The 22,846-nt window shown below is 46.8% G+C and overlaps 1 protein-coding gene across 1 annotated transcript in view; it reads left to right on the plus strand.

Annotated features, from left to right (window-relative positions):
* The first annotated feature begins 8,405 nt into the window (after positions 1-8,405).
* Positions 8,406-22,846, plus strand: part of OSBP (oxysterol binding protein) — a 34,626-nt gene continuing 20,185 nt past the window's right edge. The window contains exons 1-7 of the mRNA XM_028111211.2: positions 8,406-8,936; positions 13,426-13,634; positions 16,160-16,410; positions 20,645-20,843; positions 21,088-21,190; positions 21,518-21,572; positions 21,754-21,885. Of these exons, the coding sequence (XP_027967012.2) occupies positions 8,575-8,936; positions 13,426-13,634; positions 16,160-16,410; positions 20,645-20,843; positions 21,088-21,190; positions 21,518-21,572; positions 21,754-21,885 (1,311 nt within the window). The 5' untranslated portion in view covers positions 8,406-8,574. The remainder of the gene's footprint in view (positions 8,937-13,425; positions 13,635-16,159; positions 16,411-20,644; positions 20,844-21,087; positions 21,191-21,517; positions 21,573-21,753; positions 21,886-22,846) is intronic.

The raw sequence follows: 22,846 nt of genomic DNA on the forward strand, positions 1-22,846 counted from the left end.
CCCAGGGTCCTGGGATCAAGCCCTGCATCGGGCTCCCTGCTCAGTGGGGAACCCGCTTCTCCCTCTCCCCCTACCCCTGGTAGTGCTCTCTCTCTGTCAAATAAATAAATGAAATCTTAAAAAAAAATTAAAAATCACAAATAGCCTACATCTAACTGGGGATTTCCAAAGTGTATCCTCTCTCCAGAATTCAATAAACACTCCTCTCTTTTATATCAACATTTTCTGAAAAAGAGTATTCTTTACTTTCTTGATACCAGAGAGCTCAATGCCAAGGAAAAGCAATTTGTTTTACGCTTTCTGTTGCGGGTTTAAACTAGCAAAATGTAACAGGTGCTGCATTCCCCAAAGCTCTGTAACAATAGTTCACAACATCTCCATATTCAATGAGCTCCTGAATCTGTGACTTTCACAAACATGTGAACCAAGTCAACGATGCTAAAGCCAACAAGGGCAGGGCCCTTAGGTCTGGAAGAGACCCCCACCTGTAGAAGCACACATAAAGGCAGGGCCTCTCGAGTCAATTTTCTCCTCACAGCGGGGTCAGCAACTTGTGGGACAGAGTGAGGAGTGTTGCCCAGTGGACTGGGGAGACCTAGGCATGAGGCCTCCCCGAGCCCAACCCAAGGATGTCCCTGGAGGCTCTTGGTCTCATCACAAGAAAGAATTCAAGGACAGACCAGATACAGCAGGTGAGCGGTGCAGGCAGGAAAGTTCATCACAGTTCAAGAACGCTCAGCAGATGTGACTGCAGGCTGGCTCGAGCACGCTGGGGTTTGGGTTTCTACCTTTTACTGACAACCGTTAGCTATGGGGAGGAAGGTTACTGGAGGCAGAGATTTCGTGGAAGCAGGATTTTGTACCCTTTCTTCCTTATTTGGCCAGGGGTTTCCGGCCTTCTTTGTCAGCCCGTTTGGTTTGATCTGGTTTCTTGTGGGTTTGGGAATGCTGCCAGGACCGGCCTCTGACTCTCTGATAACAGAACTGGCCACCGCTTCCCCTTTTCTGGTCTCCAGGTATTCTTTTAGAACCTAACTAGCTGCCTCCTCTAACATTTCTCCCCTCAAGGACTCTGGGCCCTTAAAATCTTTGAAGGGAAAATGGGTGATGGTGCATCATAATGGTCTGGGATGTTGACTCTGCCTGAGGGTTCCAGAAGTCCTTGCTCTCTAAATTTTAGGACACCTTGATGGACAGTGGGGAGTAGAAGGAAATCACGGGCTTGGTGTTGATAGGTTTCATCTTCACAGGGGATGGGTTGGAATCCCTGGTGCACCATCATTTGTAAATGAAATTGTGGGGAGTCTGGAAGAGACAAATTTGACAAGAAAATTAAACAAACAAGGTACAGAAAGCAAAAGTTCCAATATAGCCGCTAGTGCTCCTAAAAAGGGCAAGAACCAGGTTACAGATGGAAAGGTCTTACATACAGCATCCCAAATATTATTAGCAGGATCAGCCCCTTTGGCCATTGGATGTAGCCATTAGGCTGGTGCATAGAATTCTGGGATATTCTCTTCCCCCTGTCCAGTGGTGTTGATGTAGGTGCAACATGTTCTGTTAATGACAGCACATACCTTGTTCAGCCAATAAATAATCTAAAGCCAGCCTGTTGTCTATAACCACATTGGCCAAAGACAGATGGGACTTGGCAGAGATCTGAGAAACGAGAGGAAAAGCTAGTTCATCTAATGCTGCTATCAGATTTCGCAGGGTGGTATCATGATATGCAAATCCCCAAGGAGCTAATGCATTTCCTCAGGTTCTGGTGTCGGAGTGGGCAGAATTATAGATGTGGACTCCAGGGTGCAATTGCCCCAGTGTTTGAGGTTATCAGCGCATTGAAATCCTAGGGCCAATATGGGCTGAGTAAACATGGGGCCCCTGTAGATTGTGAGAAGGATGTACACAGATAAGGAGATATTTGGGAGAGGCACATAAGGTTATGGGAGAACTTGCTGTTCCTAGCTCCTGGAGCTGTTGGGCCCACAGGGAAGAGTTATTGTGTGTGCATTTGGGGAATCGGGTCCTGCCTTCCTGTATCCTAGGGAACTAGAAAGTGTGGTTGTGAAGGGAGAAATTGAACAGTAATGCTGACTAAAGCTAGTGTCTAGCTAGGCCATGATCCAAAACATGGATGTATTGGGGTTTTACTTGAAAGGGTGGAATTGGCACATACCCAGTGGGTGGCACTGCAATCTGTGTCATTTATATTTTCTATGCGGACATGCCGCATTCCATGCCTGGAATACTGAATTGAGACATTGGAAATTCGTCTGATGGTCCAAGGGTCGTTGGCAAAGTGAGGTCCAGAGACTGCCCCCAGAGGTGATGCTATCTGGCCAGCTGACCTATCTTTTAGGTCTGTTTTTATGGGTTGAATTATTGGAGTTATCTGCAAGTGGAGCTTAGGAATAAGCGGGGTTCACCACCTGAAATATCGTGGGAGGGGATAGGTCAACACAGATCCAATTAGGGCCGATGAGAGTCCCTTCTACGGAAGGGAAACTTGCCTGGTAGTTTTTCTGATGGAGACTTATATTAGGAGAATAAGCAGGATAAAAGAGGAGGTAAGAAAGGCCTTTTGGGGGGATGTAAATGACAAATCCAGCAGGTGGAAAACTTATTTCCTGGGAGATGATGTTGGAACTCTTCTGTGGATCTGCCTAGGTTAGAGCAGTAATAAGAATGAGAAAAAATAAGACTTTTAGGGCCATGTCTGAGGGTGAGACCCAATAGGAAAGATGTTTTTTGTTTTGTTTTGTTTGAAGGAGGGGAGTGGCTTGAGGAGAGCAAGAAAAACAACTCAGAGATGCAAGTAGACAGAGGTTTGCAAGGAGAAGCAGTATAAAGAAAATCCAGGACTCCTGATGTTACAGCTTTTTTTTTTTTTAAAGATTTTATTTATTTATTTGAGAGAGAGAGAGAGAAACAGCATGAGAGGGAAGAGGGTCAGAGGGAGAAGCAGGCTCCCCGCTGAGCTGGGAGCCCGATGTGGGACTCGATCCCAGGACCCTGGGATCATGACCTGAGCTGAAGGCAGTCGCTTAACCAACTGAGCCACCCAAGCGCCCGATGTTACAGCTTTTACACAACCATAAAGCTGAAACAAATGTATATGTTAAATACAAGGAAAAAAACTACAAAACCAATAAAATTCAAACGAACAACACTTAAAAAAAAAATCCAGGCAATAGCTAAAAGTACAAAGCAAATATTCATAGTAGGATGTCAATCACTTATCTTTTTGAAGATGTAGCGTAGATTTTCCACTGGCTCACAGGATTAGATGGAATGTCTCAGTCTTCAACTCTGGGTAGTCTGGAGCCACTAGTTTTATTCTAGACAAATGAACCCAGCTAGTTATACCTTAGAGCTTAGCTGCTGTTGGGGTGCCAAGAAGAACCTGGTAGGGTCTCTACCATTTGGGGTCTAATTGATCTGAAGGTAAACCCTCCTTCCAGGTCTTTAATGAAACCATATCCCTTAGCTTGATCCGGGCAGGTACAGGCTCTTTCTTGGGCACAGGTAAATTTTTATTACCATAATCCATGATAGCCTGCTGTACCTGTCTTAGACTGATTAAATGTTTTATAATCGTGAGCTTCTGAATCAAACAGCAGATCTGCTGTTAAGAAAGGCTTCTTATATAGCATTTCAAAGGGACTGAGTTGGAGGTTCCTTTTTGGGGCCATTCTCATTCTCAGGAGGTCTATAGGCATGAGTTTTATCCAGGATTCTGAGGTTACCTGACAAAGTTTGGCCAAGATTTGATTAGCGCTCTTGACCTTTCCGAAGGATTGGGGTCTCCAGGCAGCGTGAAGGTGGTAATGAATTCCCAGGCAGAAGACACTTGTTCAGTCACCCTTGCAATAAAGGATGGGCTGTTATCACTTTGCCGAGACTTTGGAAGCCCAAAGCACGGGATAATTTCCTTTAGTAGAGCTTTTGCTACCTCTTGAGCTTTTTCCGTTCTAGCAGGATGAGCCTCTATCCAACCAGTGAAAGTGTCCCCAAAGACCAGGAGGTATTTAGGTCCCTGAGATGGGGGCATCTGAGTGAAGTCTTATCTGCCAGTCCTTTCCAGGGTATGTGCCTTGTCTTTGGATGGGCTGGAGAAGTGGAGGTGGTTTAAACCCTCCCCCAGTGGTGTTCTTGTGACATAGGTCACAGGCCCTGGTGATTTCCTTGATAACCCATGACAGGATAATTCCTGAAAAGACTCTATTAACTAAGGAGGTTAATACATCTCTTCCCAAATGAGAAAAGTCATGTAGTCCCTTGATGATTTTCCACTGGGATGCCTAGGGAAGCATCACCTTTTGGTCTTGCGTCCACCATCCCTCAGGATGGAGTTGATAGTCTTTCTGCTGAGTCCAGTTTATTTCCTTCTTTGTATATTGGGACCTTTGTTGGAGGATTGGCCCATGAAGGAGTAAAGTTGCCTGTATTGGGAGTTTGGGGCCCTAAAGCCATCTTTTGGAGCTTTCTATGAATATCTGGACCTGCCTCATTTATAAAATGAGCTCCCAGGACCAACCTTCCCTCTGGGGTATCTGGATCTACACTGGTGAACTTTTGTGGCCCTTCTACTGGATGGGACTGAAAAAGAGCAGGATTGTCATTGGGTCCTTGGGTGATCTACCTCACCTTATCATAGTTTATTAGTTTGATGATACACCTCTTCATGCTCTCCAGGAGGCATAGTACCATGTGGGCTAGTCCCTGCTGCCCAGGCTGATAATTCCAATTAGGGTCTATCTGAGGTACGAAGGTCATTCCAACCAGGATATCTGTTAGGCTGGGTAGCATGAAGTTTTCCTCTTCTGCCCAGATGAGGAATGGTTCCTCCGGATGGCAGCAATGGGACAGAATGACCAGAAGGTCCTTCCAGGTTAGAGCAAAAGACTGGAGTCAGTCTCCTGAATTTCTCAGTAGATTTGCTGGGATCCTCAGAAAACTGGCTTAACACTCATGGCACTGCCTGAGATCTGACATCAAAAAGGGGACAGAGAGTCTTTGTGGTCCCCTGAGGTCCACCCACCACCTCCTGGAGGGGGCAGAGGAACTTTTTCTTTGGGCCCGAGTCTGGTCAAGGAGGGTAGATTGGCTGCTAGGGTGGGGGAGTGGTTGCTTAGGCTGGAGCCAACGGTGTTGGGGTGTTTCCGAGGGGAGTTACTGCAAGAATTCCTTTCTTGGGGCCAAGATCTAAATGACCCCCTCCCACTGTGCATGTTTTATATGTGTCAGGGGCATCCCTGAGGGCCATAAAGGCCTGGAAAGAAGGGATCTCTACCCACTTTTCTTGTATCATATGGAAGACATCGACTTGCAATATGGTTTTATAGTTAAGACTATCATTTTCTGACAAGACCTCCCCTCTAGCTTATATGGTGGCCAAGCAATGTTACAAAAGAAAATAAGCATTTTCTTATTTAGGCTTTCTAATAGGAGCTGATCCCATTGTCTCAAAATACATCCCAGAGGGGAGTCTTTGGGGATGGAGGTGGAATATCCCATTGTCTTCAGGGAGATAGTTGACTCCTGTAAAGAGAAAAGGAGCAACTAAACCAGGGTTCCCATTACCAGAAGCCTGGAGTCCTATTTCCCTGAGGAGAGTTAGCTCTCTCTCCGAAACCTGATAGGATCTCAAGTGGGTACTCTTCTAGAGAGTTCCAGTGGTGAGTGGACTGTGGGTGTCCCGAGCCTGCTGTCCATTCACCCCTGAAATCATGGCTGTGGCCAGCATGCCAAGTGATGACCCAGCGGCCCTGGCATCCCAAGGCCCAAGCGTTTTTCTGGCACCTGCTGTCCCAGGAGTGACAGCCTTCCTGAAGACCCGATAGAAACAATGCCCAATAATTAACCCTGATGTCCTAGGATGGATCCCTTGGGAACGGGCATCATCATGATTCAAGATCTCTGAATATCCCACCTCCCTTGTTCTGTTAGGCCTCTTAACAGTTGGTGGCAAACAACAGCCACCAGGGACAGGGTCCCTTTGACCGTCTAAATGTTTCTCGTATGACCTGTTTGATCTCCCCCCACTTTGTGGTCAGTTCTGGTGAAACTAACCTCTATTTTCCAGTTCTCTTTGCATCCCTGAATTATTTGGGTTGAGTCACATCTAATTAAGTGGTGGATAAGGCATACCCACAGGGAGAGACCTCGAGGGGTGGGGTCCTTTGCCAGGGAGTAGAATGGTTTATAGCTACTTTATGGTGATCACAGTCTGAGTTGGCAGTTGTGCCGGACCTCTGCCACAGGGGACAGGACATCTCGCAGGTCTCCGTGCCCCACCACCAACAGAGGAGAGTGCAGAAGTAGGTAGGAGAGGAAGCAGTTGAAGGCAGACAAGGTGGGTCAGTGTCCCATGACCAAGAGGCAGATTCCTGCAGACAGAGTCAGCCTGGGAATCTCAGACAGTCACCTCGGGACCAGTGGAGAGGATCTCTGTGTGCTGCTGTGTCACTTGCACGAGTGACCATGGATCACTCTCTCACATGTCTCGGTTTCTTGCACCAGAAATCTAAGACAACCAGAGGAGCTCGGAGCACTGGAAGCTCAGTCCTATGTGTGCATATCCAGATGAGCCAAAGTTTTAATTACCAGGGAGATGCAAAGCCCCATGGGACTGCTGTGCGGCCTGAGAAATAATTTCCGACACTTCCGTAAAACTCTCAGTCACCTAAGAGTGCCTTTCGGCTGGAAGGAGCAAGTGTCCCTTTATTCTTTGGAGCTGAAAATTAGTCTCTCATAAATGCTACCAGACATCCGGTTCCCAGGTAGACCAGAGAGAGTAGAGCAAAGGAGGAATGGTGACTTGACTAAGCAACTCTCCAGCACAAAGACAGGCGAGAGTTGGAGACTCACCAGTGGTGGAGAGGGTCGCTCAACGGCTGTTACCTCCTTCTGGCTGGCTCGCCAAAAAGGTGCTGCCCGTGGACTGGGGAAACCCGGGCCCTGTGGCCTCTGCTCAGTCCATTCCAAGGATGTCCCTGGACGCTCTTGGTCTCATCGAAAGAAAGAATTCAAAGACAGACCAGACACAGTGGATGAGCGGTGCAAGCAGGAAAGTTTATTAAAGTGCAAGTACGCTCCGCAGATGTGAGAGCAGGCCGGCTCGAGGGATAGCTGCACACGGGGGGCTTGGGTTTCTACCTTTTAGTGACAGTTGTTAACTAGGGGGTGGAATATTTATTACCCGAGGCGGGGATTTCTTGAAAGCAGGGTTTCCCGCCTTTTCTTCCTGATTCTGTCGGGCGTTTCCAGCCTTCTTTGTCAGCCGGCTTGGGCCGGTCTGGTTTGATCCGGTTTCCCGTGGCTTTGTTTTGGTAGTTCTGCCCGGACAGGCCTCTGACTTTCTTACAACTACGCTGGCCGCGATTTACCCGTTTCTGGACTCCAGGTATTCTGTTAAAACCTAACTAGCTGCCTACTCTAACAAGAGCATACAGTCTGGAATCAAGAGTTAAGGGGTGTGGTGCGATGAATGAGCAAACCGGGGAAGGGAATTAGGAGGATCTTGGACCCAGGAAGGAACTGGGGAAGCTATTTGTGGACTCCGCAGCAATCCGGGCCTCCAGCTCAGAGCCAGCCGCTAGGAGGAGGCCCTAAAAGGGGGCTTTTCACAGGCAGTGGCAACCTGCTGAGAGTCACTCTTCCCAACAGGAAACTATACGGATGTTTTTAACTCAGGAAGAGTGACTCCCAACGCTTTTGTGAAAAAACGCTTTTGGGGAAAAGACTCTTCGCCTATCCCGAAAGGGTGGAAGCAAGCAGGCAAGCCCCCACTGCGGGCTTCCCGGATTTTATTGGTTGCCTCCGGTCAGCCCCTCTCTCATTACGTCTCTGTTATTGGTCAGCACTGCCAAGCGTCAGCTGTCACAGACACCATCCGGAACCAATCATCTCTAATCCCCACTCCGTCTCTCCTCCAACATGTGAATGACATGCACGCGAACCAATAAGATAGGAAAGTGAGGATGTGAAAACGAGACTCCTTCCCTTGTTCCTCATCTCGTTTAGCAAATGGTAGAAAAGGCTGAGCAGCTGACACCAACCACCAATCCGTAAGGGCGGAACTGGGACGAGAGAAGAGTGATGGGAGGGGGTGACGTGGCAGTGACGGGGTCATAAACTGAAATGAGTGGCGGAAACCCTGGCCAATCGGTGATCGAATTGGCCGGGCACTCTGCATTCTCGAGTCCTCCCTGAGCGCCGGAGACTTCGGGAAAGCACCAATGGGCTTGTACATGAGTCTGATTGGCCTTCACCTGAGCCAGTCAGCGGCGTGCCTGCAGGACGCGTCCCACCCCGGGCTCTCACTGGGCGGTGTGGGATGACAGGCCCGAGAGAAATGCCAATGTCCTAGGGGTCCTCCGCAAGTGACGCTCAGCGGCACCAATCGACTGCCTCCTTCCCGGCGGCCGAGCCCTCCCTCCCGCAGCGGGCCTGGCGGGGCGGGGACGCTGCGCGGCTGCGGCTGATGCGCTAGCCGTGTGGGGCGCTCCGGGCGGCGAGGGCGGCTCTCGTAGGCGGTTCCGGTCCTGTATTTCGGGGCGGCGGCGGCTCATGGCGGCGACGGAGCTGAGAGGGGTGGTGGGGCCGGGCCCGGCGGCCATCGCAGCTCCGGGCGGCGGCGGCACGGGTCCCCCCGTGGTGGGAGGCGGCGGCGGCCGCGGAGACTCGGGGCCAGGCTCCGGGGCCGCGCTTGGCACGGTGGCCTCGGCGGCGGCGGGCGGCCCGGGCCCCGGCGCCGGGGGAGTGGCGGCTGCGGGCCCGGCCCCTGCGCCGCCGGCGGGGGGCTCCGGCGGCACGGGCGCCGGGGGTTCGGGCTCGGCTCGAGAGGGCTGGCTCTTCAAATGGACCAATTATATCAAAGGCTACCAGCGGCGGTGGTTCGTGCTGAGCAACGGGCTCCTGAGCTACTACAGGTAACTGCTTCCGGGGCGCCGTCCCCCACCGCAGCCCACAGTCCTCGCGGCGTCACCCTCTCGAGCCGGCACCGCAGCTGAGGTCGCCCCAGGCCCCTTTTCGTCACCTGCGCGCCTTGACAGCCCGCGACGCGAGCCCACCATCACAAAAGTGAACGCCCCGGGTCTAACCCCTCCACCTGGGTTACCCGCCCTTGGTGCAATACCTTCCCCTCCGTTCCTGGCCTTTCCATTTGTTTGGAGAGCATCTACTCTTCCAATGTGTTTCCACCAGCACAGAGGTGCAATGATGAATTCTGCAAGGAAGGCGCTGTTGTAGGTGCTAAGGGGCACATGTGGAAGAGCAAAGCCCAGGCATGGCTCTCAAGGAACTTACTGTGAAAGTCCCAAGTCTTAGCTGTCTGCCCTCGATCTCCAGAGTTCAAGGTTATTAGCAGCCCTTGATGTACCTGCCGTTGTTCTCTCCATGTTCAGGCACAAGGACACCAGGCACAGGGTGGCCTCCGTATCTAAGCCCCTGTCTTCCTTATCTCTCCCAGACTTGACATAGGCTTTCACCTTCTGGACAGCCCAGAATGGAGATGTGCGCTCCAGTGCTGCTTTTATGTATGCTGAGCCCACCTACCCCCATGGGCATGATTTAAGCGGTCTATCCAGTATTTCTGGGGTCTCTTTGGTTGGTTAGGTTTAAGTTTTATTAAAAGAAGAGTCCATGTCTTTGGTATGATTACTTCTTGTTTGTTTTGGAATGTTTAATCTATATTTATGGTGACTGACAGTCTTGCCATCACCGTAGCATGCTTTTGGCTAGTCGAGTTACTGGAGATAATGATACTGGTTTTGGGGACAGGACATAAACATTTCCTGAGGCCTGGACAGTTTGGGTACTTTCACTGACTCCCAGCAATAACCCTGGAGTTAGGAGATATTCCTATCTTACTGATGAGGAAACTGAGACCTAGCTGGGCAACTCTTCCACGGTCTTAAGGAGTCAGGATTTGAAATTAGTTCTCCTCACACCAACATAACCTAAAACGCAGGGTAGTGTTACATGAATCAGTCAGATAATAGAGATTATTGCTTGCCTATATAGCAAGTTCATAGATCATAGTTACTGTGTGTACTTTATACAAAATGTATAAGTCTCCTTTAAGGGAGACTTTTCTTAATATAATGGCATTTCTACTTGAAATCTTTTTATAAAGACCATCCTGAGACCCCAAACGCTGTTAAGAACAGCTCACTCTATTTCTCTTCCTTTGCAGGTAGTCATTCTGCCACCAGGAGAGTTAGGGGGAATGAATCTCTTCCATCAACCCCATTGTATCAGCTCTTAGAGAATTTTGAGGGGAAATTGAAGGTGGGAGTTGGAGGTTGTTGAAGTAAGAACACATTCTTATCTAGTCTCTAACATTGGAAAGTGCCTTAGCACATCCTTACTGCTTCAGCCACGTTGTGAACAGTTGTATCATTTGCATTATTATATTCAGAATTGATTTTAATTTTAACCCTTTCTAAGTACTCATCCAGGACGATCAGTTTTAAGGTTAGATCACAAATCTAACATTTTAGTGTGTTCCAAAATTTTTCCCCTACTCAAGTTCTATTTTCCTGTTTCACTGACCATCATTCTAATGTTCAATTGACTCGTATCCTAACTTGGCTTGTAAGTCACTATTAATATTGATTGCTCATCTTCAGAAGTTGTGTGTCAGCTGAGGGCCTTACTGTGTGGCCATTTTTCCTCATCCAAGTTCTTACCAGATTCACTTTCCAGACCAGTTGATTCTTTAATCAGTACCAGTCTTAATCAGTGTTGATCTTGGCTGGACATTAAGAACTTTTATGTTGCTGTCTCTTCAGGTATTTGTAACCACTTTTAACTTCTCTTTTACAAGAGCTAATGACTACAGATCAGACTCCTTCCAAAGCATAACAAACCACATATTGGGAAATGTGCATAGGCCTGTCTTTGCCAGCTAAGATGGTCCCACCCACCAACCAACCAAGCAACAGGAACCAGGGTTATCAAATCTGTGCACTACCTTCAAAATCACTTTGAAGTATTTCCTACCGACTACACTGGTAATTTATTCTTCTTAACAGGGTTCTTCGGGTCCCCATCTCCCTGGAGTTATTTAGCTAAATTGTCATTCCTCCCATTTTTCATGCCTCCATAACCTGTCATCTCCTCTATATGCCTTTTACAAAATGCTGTTTTCTTTTTAACTGAGATCATATATTTCTTTGACCCAGGCTGTGATGAACTGTCCTAACGGGCTTTGGCGGGCCACTTCCCTCTTTTTACCCATTCTGTTCTTCCTTACATACACAGTTACACGGATGTCCCATTACTTAGAGCCATATGTAGAACCTCAGCTTTCCCAGACACACAGCATTCGTTTTCCTGACTAGTTTCCAGAGATTGAATTACTGTTTCGGCTGGCCTTTTCAGGGAACTTTCTAGACAGAAAGTACCACCTAATTGTTGCTGTAGTACTGGAAGAACTTACCTTGCACTCTGAACTGCACTAATCATTTATAAACATGGGTGTATCTGCCTGAACCCAAGAGCTCCTGAGTCAAGCCTGCCTTACTCTTTGGGTTCCTTGGTATTTCTAAAACTGCTATGGACTTTATGTGATTTGAGAAACTCCTTTAGTTCATGAAGATGACGCAGGCAGAAGAGATTCCTAGGAAGTGACAGGTGAAAAGTACCAACAGATTGTGAGGAATGTGGTAAAAGTCCAAGTAGCACCTTTGGAGTGGAAAGCAAGGGTGAGCTGGCCTGTCAGCTGTGGATCTGAAATTCGGCCTGCATTATTCATAACGTAACTGAAGCTTGGGGGTGGGGGGAGGGGAGGTAAGAATAGAAAAAACAGGGATTCACATTACAGTGTGGCAGGTGCAGGGGATGGAAAATGGCCCAGGCCATTGAGACCCCCTTGGCCCTCCCATACTGCTCATTTGTGCATTTGAGGAGGAAAAACCAGTTTCATGTGACACACTGAACAATAGCAAATCTGTCTTCCTAAGCACAGTAAACAGACTTTCTCAAATATACCAAGTCTTAGTTTCTGGAGATGGGGTGTGTGTCATTTCTGGCACGCAGGAATGTGCCAGGTGTATGGGGCTGTGCCAGGTGTATGGGGCTGCTTGACTCCAGTGAAAGGGAAATGGCTCCGCTCTGCACTGTGGCAGTTGGCAAAGGACTTTGACCTCTTTATGTTCCAACTTGGTCAGGGAAAACCGTGGTCTCAACATGCAGGTCTCTGGGCATAACCCAACGGGCGGTGGGGAAATTAGCTCAGTTTGCAAGGTATACACAATTGTGCTAGCAGCTTGGTATTTTCTGTGAAGTTAGCTTGTTGTCACCAGGTAGTGATGTAAAGTTCAAAAGTTAGTCTATTAATAGAACTGTCAGTAGAGATGGGGAAAATTTTTGCACCCAATCCTCTGAGAACAGATTTGCTGAATCTTTCCTAGCTATTAATAGGATGGCTTAGGAGTTCCTACCAATAGAGGTCAGTGGATCCTTGGAAAGAGCATATTCCCAAAAGATTATATTACTTGGTGATTCTTTTATGATTATTCTTTCTTTACTCCCACAGAAAGCTAGTTATTCCTCTTTCATATATCATTTGAGCTGTAGTCAATATTTAATACCCTAAGCATCTCAGCGTGCCTTACACTGATGCAATATAATTCTAAGTGTAGTATGGCAATTCTCATTTGGGCTGAGTTGAGGTTGGGGAGGGAGGTTGTTCAGTATATGTGAAACAGAGCTATTCTTTCTCTGAGGGAGTGAGAGTGTTAAAAGAAATTTTGTTGTGTGAGTTTATAAGTCACTTATTTTATTTTTTAAAGATTTTATTTATTCATTGAGAGAGAGAGCATAAGCAGGGGGAGAGGGAGAGGGAGAAACAGACTCCCTGCTGAGCCTGGGAGCCCAACGTGGGGCTTGATCCCAGGAACTGTAGATAGTGACCTGAGCTGAAGGCAGATGCTTAACCATCTGAGCCACCCAGGCGCCCCATAAATCACTATTTTAAAATTATAACTTGCTAAATAGGTAATTCCTGACTACAAAAGGGTAATGAGGGAACTCTTTTTGGTGTGATGGACGTGTTCTACATCTTGATTGTGGAGGTGGTTACACAATTGTATACATTTGTCAAAACTCACTGCATTATACACTTAAAATTGCTGAATTCACATTGTATGTCGTTATACTTCCATGAAGCCTATTTCTAAAACAGCGGAGCAATACAGTCTGACTCAGTAATACCATTTAATGGCTGTGAAAGGAAATCCCTACTGATTGTTTCTGGAATCTTAGGGAGCTGTGTAAGGGAAATAGTAGAACTTGCTGTTTCCTAAGGCTGCCACATGTTCAAAAAGCTTAGAGCTACGAGAAGACAAGGAAGGCAGTGAAGGGTAAACCACCCATCCACTTTCTACTTAGCTGGTCTTTGTCTCATTATTGCAGGTCAAAGGCAGAAATGAGACACACTTGCCGTGGTACCATCAACCTCGCCACGGCCAACATCACCGTGGAGGACTCCTGCAACTTCATCATCTCCAATGGCGGCGCTCAGACCTACCATCTGAAGGCGAGCTCAGAAGTGGAGCGGCAGCGCTGGGTGACGGCCCTGGAGCTGGCCAAGGCGAAGGCTGTGAAGATGCTGGCAGAATCGGGTAGGGAGCAGAGAACACCACGTCTGGGGAGCTTCCTGTTTGCCCCTCCTAGGCACATACCTTATTTTATTACCTCACTGTCCGTTAATTATCACCCATCTGACTGACTCAGGCATCTCCTCCTCATGCGGTATTTCTCCCGGAGTGGCAGTTTTCATCTGGGCGCAGTTCTGCCCTGCGGGGGTCATCAGGCAGTGTCTGGAGATGTTTCTGTGGTCCCAGCTGAGGAATGCTGGTACTATGGGCATCAGTGAGGAGAGGCCGGGGAGGCTGCGCAGGACAGCCCTCACAACAAGGAGTTAACTGGGCCCAAATGTCAGTAGTACCGAGACGGAGAAACTGTCCTAGAAGCATGACGGTTGTCATTTTGGCTTTTAATGCCATTTGACTACCTTAAAATTTGGGGAAAGAAATATTTTATTGCTAGGTCTGTCTTAAGATTATTACAACGCATGGTTAGATTCTATCTTTACTTTTTTGCTTTTTCTCCTGGCATTTTCTTACTTAAGTATCTTCTGAGTTGAAACAGTCTTTATAGATTGCAAGACACATTATATGGGATACTTTCTATGGAAACTCTTCAGTTTGCTACCTTAGTTTCACTAAAAAGAGTGGTCTACACATGTTTCGATTTTTCTTCAAGGAAAATGGTGGTATTTTCCCTGCCCAACCCCTTGTTGACAGTTTAATCACACTGAGCTTGTCCACTCAGAGCCGACCAAGATGGTCACCTGCTGGCTTTTGTTCATCTCTTGTTTTTTTATCCCCTGTCATTTCCCACACTGTATTTTATCTATTAAACAGCGAAAGGAAATTTACCGCTTTGTAAGTTTTTTTGTAACAGGTTATATTTTGACTTCAGTCCTGCCTCTCGGGCTAGCAGATAGGGGAGGTCTTTCCTTATTTTCTTTTGTTTTGATTTTAGTGCTGATGTTAGCTCCCTCAAAGGAAGTGACATTGCTAGAAAAGCATTTTGAAGTTGCAGAGTGTTGGGTACAGAACTGATAGCGAGAGGTACAACATGGTACAACTATTTGACCTACTGTTGGAGGGTCATTTCAGTGCAGGGGTGGCTTTAGTGTCAGATGAGTTCATCACAAACTTCCTGAGCTCTCCTTTGGAAAAGGTAAATTAATGAGTCTTTTGGTGATGTGGATATTGCTTACAAAGAACCAGAGTGCAATTCTCAACCCATTTCATACAGGGCTCACCCATCACCCAATGGATAATCGTGGATTTATAGTAATGATCAGCTTGGACTGGATTGGAACCCTCAAGCTGGAGTTACAAGGCTCACCAATTCATTCCCAGTCCCAGGAGCTATTTAGCTTCTCCATCATCTTCCAGGGATCATTGGTTCTCAAACTTAAGTGTGCATCAGAATGGTCTGGGCAGCTTATTCAAAATTCAGGTTCTTGGGCCTTGCCTCCTACCAGCCAAATCAATTTCTGGGGTGGGGCCAGAGTGTTGGGGCCTTTAAGAAGAAGCCTAGGGGTGGGGGGGTGGGGAAATTGAATGTAGGGGGACAAAAGGTACAGACTTTCAGTTATAAGATAAATAAATACTGGGGATGTGACATACAACATGATGACTATAGTTTTTTGGGTGTTTTTTTTTTTTTTTAAGATTTTATTTATTTATTTAACAGAGAGAGAGAGTGAGCATAAGCGGGGGGAGCGGCAGGGGAAGGGAGAAGCAGACTCCGTACGGAGGAGGGAGCTTGATGCGGGACTCGATCCCCAGACCCAGGGATCATAACCTGAGCAGAAGGCAGATGCTTAACTGACTGAGCCACCCAGGAGCCCCTAAATGATGACGATAGTTAACACTATATGGTATATTTGATAATTGCTAAGAGAGTACATCCTAGAGGTTCTCATCACTAGGAAAAAAACTTTTTTTCCTTTTTTTTGTGTGTCTATATGAGATGATGGATGCTAACTAAATTTACTGTGATGGGCGCCTGGGTGGCTCAGTCATTGAGTGTCTGCCTTCGGCTCGGGTCGTGGTCCCGGGGTCCTGGGATCGAGTCCTACATCGGGCTCCCTGCTCGGCGGGAAGCCTGCTTCTCCCTCTCCCACTCCCCCTGCTTGTGTTCCTGCTCTCGCTGTCTCTCTCTGTCAGATAAATGGATAAAATCTTTAAAAAAAAAAAATAAATAAATAAATAAATAAATTTACTGTGATAATCATTTGTCAATATATGTAAGTCAAATCATGCTTATACAGTGCTATATGTCAGTGATGACTCAATAAAACTGGAAGAAAAAAGAAAAGCTTGAGCAAAATAAACGCTCATTGTCGTGTGCCCTGGCGGGGAAAAAAGGAAAAACCACGCAGGTGTTTGTGGTACAGGTGGGCTGTGGACCACATCAGAGCCCGTCTGGTAATGGCAAGCTCTCCGTTGGTCCAAATGCACAGCGCGAGGAGTGCTGGTTTCGTTGTGGACAGAGGTGGTGGGGTTCCGACTCTCAGCTCTGGAGTCACATAAGTGGAGTCCTATAACTCACCTTTTGGCTCCTACAGATGAGTCAGGAGATGAAGAGTCTGTCTCACAAACTGACAAGACGGAGCTGCAGAATACCCTGCGGACGCTGTCCAGCAAAGTGGAGGACCTGAGCACATGCAATGACCTGATAGCCAAGCACGGCACGGCACTGCAGCGCTCCCTCAGCGAGCTGGAGGCCCTGCGGCTGCCCGCCGAGAGCAACGAGAAGATCAAGCAGGTCAATGAACGGGCCACGCTCTTTAGGATAACATCCAATGCCATGATCAATGTGAGTGCAGCTGGTGCCCGTGTCGCCTTTTTATTCTTTCCCTCTTCAGAATGCAGTTCTCCCCACGTGCTGTGCTGGGGCAAATTGTAATTGATAAAGCAGGGAACAGTAGGTCCTGCTTCACTGCTCATTATTCGTTGCATGAAAGAGAACAGGCCGCGCAGATGCAGTGACTTTCATGCTCTGCTCACACAGTCCACTCCAACCTGGGACTTCGTTAGGAGGCCTCTGGCCTTGCTTCTGCAGCCGGCAGGACATCCGATGGCGATGTTAGTTGAGTCCCTTAACCTCTTTGGGTTGCGGTTTTGTTTATATGTTTTTATCTAACTTGATCTGTTGGATCTGAGTGGTCTCCATGGGTCCCTTCCACTGTTGTGTGTGAGCTTCACGTTGGGAATCTTACCATACTTTGCTAGTGCGTTCTGGCCTACAGTGTGGTAAGTGGGGCCAGGTATTAGTGAGAACTTTATACTAGTTAGTCTCATCTGTAGTCCTTGATTCCAGGGGTAATTCTGGGTGATAAGACAAAATACTCAAATTTGGGTACTTCGCTTTCAAAAAAGAAGGGACCAGTGCTTCTGTCTTACTATGACTCCAGCCTCGGGTGCCTGTGTGGAATACTTCAGCTGCTTGGGTGCAGGGCTCTAGGTAAACTCAGAGCATGGCGGGCGTTGGGATGTATTTCAGATACTGGGTGATAGGTGTGAAATGAATACATGGTTTAAACAGCACTGTTTCTCCTCTACCAGTGACTGATTCTCACCTGGTGGGTTGTTTCAGTTCACTTGCACAGAAGAACACCAGAGGATGTGTCCCAAGGCAACTGAAAAGAGTATCTGAGAAAGGACTTATGCTGGTTTTGCCCCTGTCCAATTAAATGGGATGAAATTACCTCACTAGGGCCAGATTTTCCCTTGTTCAGGGAGTGATACTAAGACATTTGTTAGAACTGGTTTAGTTCACTAGTTTAGTTCTAGAGATCAAAGGTCTTTTCTTGTGACCAGGGGAAATTTTAGTTTTTCTTACTTAAAACCCCTTTGTTACTCCATAGAAAGTTGTGATAACCTTGATTTTCATATCATTTTCTGAAATGTTGAACATCTTTTTCAGTGCTCTGATTCACACACCAAGTAGAAGAGGCTAATTATTTTTGTCCACTTAAGGACTGCAGGAAGATCAGCTATCTCCCAAGCCCATTTTGCCCATCAGCACAAATGCTTGTGGTTCTAATGTCTAATCGTATGCTCTTGTTCCAAACTCTCCCACTTCTTAGTGACTGTGTGCCTGTTTTTCAGGTCATATTTTATGGTCACGTCTTTCATGTGATCACATATTTCAGGTCATATTTTATGATCAGGAAAACCTCATAAATCATACGGGTCAATTCACCAATAGTAAATAAATATACTTCTTAAATGGAACAGGACACAACAGTCTCCTGACAGTGAATGTGGCCTTTTATCCCTGCTCCATGGCAGGTTTTTTTCTCCTCTGATGTGAAAAATTAAATTACACACCTCTTGGTTAAAAAATTTTCTCATAAAACTGAAACTTAGTTTGGATTTTTCTATCGAAAGAAATGCCCATCTTTGTTCCTTGGGGCAGTTCTTCTTCCCCAAGTTGTATATGTTCAGAGTTTGTGTCAAAGGGAATGATCCTTTGGCAATCAGGTAAGTTCTGTTTTTTCATTCTTTTCTCCCCAGTGTACCTCCTATGCCTCCTTCGTAGCTCGTTGTTGCTTGAAATCGGTTTTTTATCCTTGCATTTTTTCCTTAGTATCTTTTAGGTGATAGTGGCAAGGCCTTAAAATTAACATGCTGACTTTACATCTCAAAACAGCAAAGTTTTATCAAAGGAAGAATACATTTCACTCAATTTCTTGATTGCTTAGGACATAGCTCTTCTTTCTACCAAAGTGCATTAAACCTGGGAAATCCATTTGATACCATTAGTGTATCCATTTGCTTATTCAGGAAACATCTGTTGAGCACCATCTGTGTTCTAGGCACTGTGCTAGGGGATATAAAACAAATGTGGATATGGACCCTGCCCTCAGGGAGACTATTCTCTAGTGAGGGGACAGAGAAGTAAACGGATCATTATAGAGTGTGCCAAGTGTCATGATAGAAAGGAACACAGGCTGCTATGGTATATATAGGATACTGGAGGTGTTTAGCTCAGTCCAGGAAGATTAGAGAAGGTGACTCCTCAACTAAGTTCTGAAAGACCAGAAAGACTCTTCCTGTGAAAAAAGGCAATAGACAGCTTGGGGGCCTGAAGTCCAACTGCCTCAGCTATCTACATAACCTGCTTCCTCTGTGAACTCAATTCCTTTTCTGTAAATGGTGATGATAGTAGCTGCTTCCATTAGATAATTAATGTCAAGGGTTCAGCGAAGTGCCTGACATATAATTGCCTTTCACTAAACTTTAGTTATGACCAGTATTCTTAAAAGAAGTGAGGGAGAAGAACTGATCTAAGTACAGATGTGGCTTATGGGGATCCCTTCCCTCTCTCCCAAAGTCTGGAAACTACTAATTGACTGTTAGAACAAGGAAGTAGCTAGAGATAAGGCTGGCCAGGGATTAAGTGTGGGGGAGGGGAGGGGTGCAGATCCTACTAAACGGGCTTGGTAGAGTGGATTAGAAGAGGATAAGACCGATTTTGATGCAGGCTTAACTCTCATAGCTAACACCTTATTGAATGCTTACTGTGAGCCTCAGATTTCTAAATGCTTTATATGTAAAGTGACAACTCTTTGACTTATTGCTGTGGTGGTTCTTTGTTTGCACGAGGCACAGATAGGTTAAATGACTTGCCCCAAATTGCATAGCTAGATAGTGGGATGGAGCTGCGATTAGAGTCCCAGCAATGGAACGCCTCTGAGTATGGAGGATGGAAAGATGTGTACACAGATCCCAGAAATATTAAAGAAGAATCAATAGGACTTGATAATCAGAAGTGGGGAGGGAAGAAAAATTAAGAATCAAGGGTGCCTCCTAGTTTCCTGGCTTGGGCAGGGGGAAGGGCCCTGGTACTGTTCTTGGCGTGGAGAAGCAGAGTCAGAACGGGAATGTGGTGAGTTCACTCTGGGACCCGATGATTTTGAGATTACTCTGAACCATTGGATAGACAATTGGATATCCTGTCTCCATGAATACAGAGCTGGAATTACTGATTTCATGGGCATTAGCTTATAGGCAAAGGTTGAAACCATGGGAGTAGCTACTCTGTTTACCATTTAGTTTCTCCATAACAGGGCATAGACTTTTAAGCGTACATTGCTTCCTTCCTTCGTTATTTATTAAGCAAACTTTATCAGGCTCCTACAGTGTACAAAGCAACTAAGTTAGGACCTGGAGATATGTATATAGATAAGGTATAAATGATGTCTTCAAGTTGCTCATAGTCCACCTGGAGAGACAGAAAATCAGTCACAGTACCACTGTGAATGGTATAAAACAGAAGTGTGTGCATAGTGCTATGGAAATGCAGAGGAGAGATTGGCTGCTTACGAAATCATCACAGAAGTGACATTTGCCACAGATCTTAACGAAGAGGAGGGATGGAGGGTACAAGGCAGGTGGTGGCCACACCTGAAGGGCCCTTGATGGTCAACCCAATAGTTAGGTTCCTAGCGGGGAGCCAGTGAAGGGGCTAATATGATCAGGTCTGTGTTTTGTCTCTAGATCCCTTCTTTCATGCCCATGTAGGCTTCTAGTTTTTAAGGTCAGTTGTTTCTCTTCGTGACCAAAATAAAAACCAGTTACTTTTCCCCATTTTGATCTAATTCAGGACAGATTCCCTTTTCTCAGCATCTGAATCCCTCAGCTTTAGGTGACCTGAGTGGGGTCAGGAATGTATTGAAAGCAGTTATCCTCTGCTTGTCCTCATCTTTCTTTTAGTCAATAGATTGCTTCTTTTGGTTCAGTTCACATAGTTGCCCTTGGCGATGTTGCCACAAATACCTTGCCTAGGTTTATTGCTCACTTGGCATTTGTTTAGTCCTCATGACCAGGAATATATAAAGGAACCGTAACAACCATGTTCAGTTTTTTTTCTGGGGTTGACCTTGATTGCATCGTGGAGCTGGCTTCCCTGATACTGTGGAATAAAAAGGAGTCTTTTGCTGTAATTTGCTAAAGTTCCTAGAATATGGTTACTTAATGGGCTTCCAGAGGCCTGAGGGAAAGCTCTGACTAGTTGAGTTGAGCATAACTCCTTCTCCGTCCAGGCCTGCAGAGATTTCCTCATGTTAGCCCAGACCCATAGTAAAAAGTGGCAGAAGTCCCTTCAGTATGAGAGAGACCAGCGTATCCGGCTGGAGGAGACCCTGGAGCAGCTGGCGAAGCAACATAATCACCTGGAGAGGGCCTTCCGGGGGGCCACAGTGCTGCCGGCCAACACTCCAGGCACTGCTGGTTCTGGAAAAGGTAAGTCGCTTGGCTCTTGGGTGGCCTGTTCAGATATGAGCCAGGTGGTTTTCTGCCATTGATAGCAGACCTGCAGACTCTCCAGGATCAGTGACTCCTGGGCGAGGGAATTGGAGCTGTTTACTTGGCTCTTCTGCTGCTCTCTATCACGTGTTGCTGTGTTGGTAGTTAGTGTGGTCAAGACCCTGCTGGGCCGGGTTTTGGTCAGTTGAGCCAAAGTAAACGAATGGCCTTCTCCTCGCAGACCAGTGCTGCTCTGGCAAAGGAGACATGAGTGATGAGGATGATGAGAATGAGTTTTTTGATGCTCCTGAGATCATCACCATGCCCGAGAATTTGGGCCACAAGTAAGTTGTCCTTGACTCCCCCCCGAAATGAACACATCTGACCTTCAAAGTTGAGAAACGTTTCAGTGAGACTATCGAACTTGCCGATGTTAACTCAGATCTGGACTCTTTTCCTTAAATGAGTGGAAAAACCTCAACTTTTTTCTCTGAATGAGTTCTCCAGAGATGTTTAAATTCATGCATATTCTAATCTAAGTGTTGTCCTTCGGTCACCCGTTACTAAGTTTGTGCGGTGTGCTTTGCATTCCGCCTTGTAGCGACCTGGTGCGGACCAGACTCTGGTTGTTGACCCTTGTTCTGATTCTCACATGTTTCCCACCTGTGTAGACGGACTGGCAGCAACATCAGCGGAGCCAGCAGTGACATCAGCCTGGACGAACAGGTAACACTCATTTGGGAGCCATCGGGCGAGGGATGTGGGCGTGATTCCCAAGGATTTGCTCGTAAAGCCCTATGAGAAACAGAAAATACTGCTTCTTTTTTAATATAGGGGAAGGGAAGCTTATAAATACCGGGTTTTCTGTTCTTTGTGGGTGATTGAATGGCTTTGTTTTTGCCCTTAGTACAAGCATCAGCTGGAAGAGACCAAGAAGGAAAAGAGAACTAGAATACCGTACAAGCCAAACTACAGCCTCAATTTATGGAGCATCATGAAGAACTGCATTGGAAAAGAACTCTCAAAGATCCCCATGCCGGTGAGGCTCTTGCACACCTGGGCTCTGCCAGAGGGCCTCTCAGGCCGCAGCGGGAAGTGTGCTGCTGGGACAGCCCCACGCGCTCAGAGAGGCACTTCGCGGCATGATCTTTGTTACCCTTATAGTCATAAACTGTCTGTTAAAAAATTAGCTGCTTTAATGTAGTCTGTAGATCTGGTGTGTTTCCAGATCACTTCGAATCAGATGCATTTGTTTAGTGACGTTTATGAGCAGATTCCTACCTGCCACGTGCTGGGGCCATGCACAGATAAATACAGCAGAGTTTCTGTTTTCAAAAAGCATGTAGTTTAAAAGAGACAGACAGGAAAACGGGTAGAAAATTTTACTCTACATGGTAGTGTTATGGGAAGTACTAGCCATACACATCTGGGAAGATGAGGACCCTCTCCATGGTGAAGTTGGTGTTTGGGCTGATCTCCGTGCCTCCCGTCCTTCCCTCCTTCAGTCTGTCCACACTGTTGCCAGAATGACCTTTGTAAAATTACAGACGTAGTCCTGTCTCTCCTTAGCCTAAAATCCTTAACTAGATCCTCTTTTGCTTTGAGGGTAGTCCAGATTCCTTAGTGGGCCCGATTCTTCCTCCCTGGGCCAGGCTCCACCCACACTGGTGAGCCAGTCCTTCAGAGTTACCTTCAGGTATGCAGAGGCATCTTGGTTTCTCCCCCTCGGGGCATTTGCACACACTGCTCTTTCTACCCCAACTTTCATCAGCTCCCCACGCACCCATGCTACTTTTCTTTTCCCGTGGCTAATCGCCTTGAGGATTCAGCTTTAGCATTATGTCTGGTAGCAAGCTTTCACCCATGCATCGGGTCGGTGAGATGGCTCTCCCTTGTGTTCCAACAGGTTCCATTGCTCAGCCATTACACAAGCATTTACTGAGTGCCTCCTGTCTGCCTGCTGTTGCACCAGTGTATCAGTGACGAAACAAATCCAAAAT

This window comes from Eumetopias jubatus, unplaced genomic scaffold (assembly GCF_037043125.1).
Source record: "Eumetopias jubatus isolate StellerSeaLion01/CBP00866 unplaced genomic scaffold, mEumJub1_p1.0 scaffold_13, whole genome shotgun sequence".
NCBI lineage: Eukaryota > Metazoa > Chordata > Mammalia > Carnivora > Otariidae > Eumetopias > Eumetopias jubatus.